This window comes from Akebia trifoliata, chromosome 7 (genome assembly GCF_017979445.1).
Source record: "Akebia trifoliata isolate Shusen 1 chromosome 7, ASM1797944v1, whole genome shotgun sequence".
Classification (NCBI taxonomy): Eukaryota; Viridiplantae; Streptophyta; class Magnoliopsida; order Ranunculales; family Lardizabalaceae; genus Akebia; species Akebia trifoliata.
The window spans coordinates 23667285-23671207 of NC_141381.1; the positions used below are offsets into that span (position 1 = coordinate 23667285).

General features: G+C 30.6%; 1 protein-coding gene across 1 annotated transcript; it reads right to left on the reverse strand.

Annotated features, from left to right (window-relative positions):
- Positions 1-732: 732 nt before the first annotated feature.
- LOC147398457 (heavy metal-associated isoprenylated plant protein 7-like) lies at positions 733-3141 on the reverse strand. The gene is made up of 5 exons (XM_086447661.1): positions 2990-3141; positions 2630-2886; positions 2326-2537; positions 2127-2214; positions 733-1365 (listed from the first exon to the last, which is right to left on the reverse strand). The coding sequence occupies exons 2-5, from the start codon at positions 2682-2684 to the stop codon at positions 938-940; spliced, it is 783 nt and encodes a 260-aa protein (XP_086303787.1). The 5' UTR covers positions 2685-2886; positions 2990-3141; the 3' UTR covers positions 733-937.
- Positions 3142-3923: the final 782 nt, after the last annotated feature.

Consider the following 3923-nt stretch of genomic DNA (forward strand, 5'->3'; position numbering starts at 1 on the left):
TGCTATTTTAACTTATGAACGTAATAGTCTTGATGGTCCAACTTTCAAATATAAATTTTTATAGCATTACGTGAGAATAATTTTGTACCTAGACACAATAGTAAGACTATCGTAAAGACACACAAACCACTCAAGAAACAAGTCAAAGTATTCTTCGGAAGGATTCTCGGGATATCTATTAGGAAACAATGGAAGGCGAAGGTTGGGAGATTAGAGTCAACAAGTGGACCCTATATCAATGTTGCTAGTCGTGAGCAATAAGCCAAATAATCAAGTGACTTTCCTAATAAGGTGCATCTTAGAATTCTAGTAAACTTGTTCATCAATTTCCAATCCTCAAATTAACAAAGACCAATGGATTGAGTGTGACTTTATTAAAATAAAAGGAAATTGAATTAGAGGTAAATTTGAAATTAAAATGATTTAAAATAAAAAAATATATAAAAAATTTAATATGTATAAATATAAAATAAATTTATCTATTTAAAATTAATGAATTTTAATTGAATAATTATTATAATTCTTTGACAAGTACCATACCACTCCTCATACAAGTTGTTTTTGCAAATTTGATTTAATGGTATTATAAATTTGAAGGTGGTTGGAGGAAAAATAAAAAAAAAAATTAAAAAGAAATATTTAATAAATCAAGAACCATACAAATTTTTTACTTGGAAATTATATATAATTCTTGAATGAGTATAGAAAGACAAAAATGTCCACACACCAAAAAAAAAAAAAAAAGATTTTCTTTATATTTATTTATTTAACATTACAAGGAAAGCGAAAATTAAAAAGTACAACCTCACAAAAAACAAATCTACAGTTTTACTCCGTAGATTGCATACCTCAAGATACATAGATATAGTAGATAAAAAAAAAAAAGACAAGAAGATGAACGAAAGGAAATAAGTAATTTCCGTCTTTTTACCATTTTTTACATGACAGAACATGCATTAGGGTTTTCATCACTGAACATCTGAGGAGCAGGAGGATATATGTATCCCGAGGTGTAGGTAGGATAATTATAGTAAAACTCGTTCTTCATCACTTCCACCATTTCAACCTTACCTGTCTCTTCTTCTGTTGTTATTGCTTCTTCTTCTGTTGCTTTTGCTTCTTTTTCCTCTCCTTTCTTCTCATTCTCTCCTTTTTTGTCTTTCTCACCTTTCTTTTCTTCTTTCTCTTCTTTCTTTTCTTCTTTCTCTTCTTTGTTCTTCTCTTCTTTCTTTTCTGGTTCTGTTTTTACGATCATCGCATGTTTACCTGTTCTCTTGTAAACGTATTCTACGAGCTTTGGTGGATCGAATACGCCTTTTACTGTTACTTGCGAGCTCTTCAGATCTGCATCCGCAGCTTCAACTCCTGAACATTTCAAGCTCTTTAGATCAAAAAAATGAAAAATGAAAAATGTAAAATTAATCTGCGGAAAATTTTGTACTTAAAAAAAAAAAAAAAACAGTGAAATTTTTGGAGAATTTCTGGATGAGACAAGATTCCGACTCAGGATTATTTTTTAGATAAAAAAATGGAAAATTAAAATTAATCTGCAGCGATTTTGTGGATTTAGATTAGAAATTGGTTTTATTCCGACCCAGGATTTTTATTTTATTTTTATAAGTAGAATTTTTTTACATTTTTAAAAAAAGGTAAATTAAAATTAATCTGCAGAGAAATTGGTATTATTTGGGGGAAAAAGTTGAATTTTTCTGGAGAATTTCAAGTTTTTATACCGAAATGTAAAGTAATCTGCAGCGATTTTGAAGAGAAATTGGTTTTATTTTGGGGAAAAGGTTCGATTTAAAAAAAAAAGTTAAAATTTTTGGAGAAATAAAAAAAATGTAAATAATTAAAATTAATCTGCAGCGATTTTGAGGATTTTGTAGAGAAATTGGTTTTATTTGGGAGAAAAAGTTGAAATTTTTGGAGTATTCGTGGATCAGAAAAGATTCAGGACTTGGTACTTGGCAGTCTTTTTATTAAAAGATCAATAAAGGTTAAAGTGTCAAATCGAACTGAGATTCGAAGAAGGAATTGAGATTATCACAACTCAAACGAAAAACGCAGAGGAGATTTAGTAAGAATTAATAAATAAATCGATCCGATTGAAGTTGAAATTAAATTACCTTTCATTCTTCGGATACCTTTCTGGATTTCCTGAGCACAACCTTCGCAATGCATGTGAACCTTTAACACTACTATGATCACTGGAGGCTGCAACAATTGATCCAAAGAGGAAAGAAAATCTAGAATCGAAGCCAAAACAAGTTTAAAAAAAAAAAAAGATTTTTTTTTACAAGAAATAAAGGGATCTAAAATCGGAACCTCTTCTTTCTTCTTTTCTGGTTTGGCGATCTCTTTGTTCTCTTCGTTCTTCTTCTCATCTTTAGCTGGAGGTTTCGGAATCGGAGAGAGAAGCTGAACTTCTTGTCTGTGACATTTCTTCTGAACTTTCTCCAAAACCTTCAACGGATCTGCATTTTTCCCCTCAACAATCACCTTTGATATCTTGCAATCGGTCCGAACATTTTCAACACCTGAAGAACACCATAAATGTAGTTCAGATTCAACTAAATCTTATTATAAAAAAAAAAACAGAAATCAAAGAAACTCTATCAGAATCTCTTACCTTCAAATCCTTTCAAACATTTTCTAACTTTTCTCGCGCATCCTTCGCAATGCATGTAAACTTTCAATACGATCGGTTCAGGTGGTGGAGGCTCCTTTGGTTCTTTTGGTTCCTCTGTTTTCTTCTCTTCTTCTGGTTTCTTCGATTCTTCTTCAGTTTTAGGTTTCTTCGATTCTTCTTCTGTTTTAGGTTTCTTCGATTCTTCTTCTGGTTTCTTGGTTGCTTCTTCTTTCTTCTCTTTCTGGTTTCTTCTCTTCCTACCAAATTTTTAAAATAAAAAAAATACGATAAAAAATACGAACTTTAGTACAAATAGAATCGAAATTTGATGAAACAAAGAGAGAGAGAGAGATTGGTTACCTCCCCCATTACTAAGTTTGAAGATCTTCAAGTGAGATTCGTTGGTAAAGATGACGATAGAATCGTTTCTGCGTCTCTGTCTTATTGAGCTCTCTTTCTCTCTCACTCTCTACACTACTCTCTTTATTGTCCATAGATCTGAATCTCTCATCATCATCTTCAATGATGACGTGGCTTCTAACGATGTAGTATGCTGGCACGTGGGAATATGGACGGACTGTTTCAGTGTAACCGTAACAAATGGTGCCAGGAAGTTAAAGGTTTTTGGCCTTTTATGGTGTTTTTCTTAATTTTATTTTTCATCTTTGGATTTTTATTTTCTAAAAAAAATTATAGATCTTCTATTACCACACCAAATTTTGTTAACGCCACCCCAAGATGTGTGCGGGAACAATAGGTACGTATGCACCCTGGGTGGCGGCTAAAAAACGTTGCCAACGGATTCTTTCCAAAGCATTAAATTAACGAGGTTCTCCTTGTAGAATAAACCATTAAAATTGAGTTTATTTACAAATCCTACCCTTCCCCAATTCCCTCAATCCCACTCTCTCACTTTAACAGCCTATCATAACTCATCCCAACACTATTATTATTTACAAATATTTCCCCTTAAAAATAACGTTAATTGCATGTTATTATTTTTTGTTTTAAATAAAAAATATATATTAGAGAGTCCTATTTAAACATGACATTAATAAATACTTTATTATTTTTTAAAACTAAATAAAAATTGGCTGTTGTTTTTAATTTATATAATAAATCAAGACTCCTATAAAATTTAATGTTAGTTTTTTTTTTTAATTTAAATAAAAATTAGAGAATCCTATTGAAATGTGGTGTTGTTAAATAAGTTGTCATTTTTATTTGTAATTTAAATAAAATTGGAGAATTCTATTGAAATTGATGTTAGTAAATACTTTGTTATTTTTAATTT

Bases quoted from the DNA above. Each gene is read 5' to 3' on its own strand.
- LOC147398457 (XM_086447661.1), bottom strand. From the start codon at position 2,684: ATGCATTGCGAAGGATGCGCGAGAAAAGTTAGAAAATGTTTGAAAGGA. The intron at 2,538-2,629 runs GTAAGAGATTCT...GGTGTTCTTCAG, and splicing joins ATGTTTGAAAGGATTTGAAG to GTGTTGAAAATGTTCGGACC. The intron at 2,215-2,325 runs GTTCCGATTTTA...CAATTGTTGCAG, and splicing joins CAGAAAAGAAGAAAGAAGAG to CCTCCAGTGATCATAGTAGT.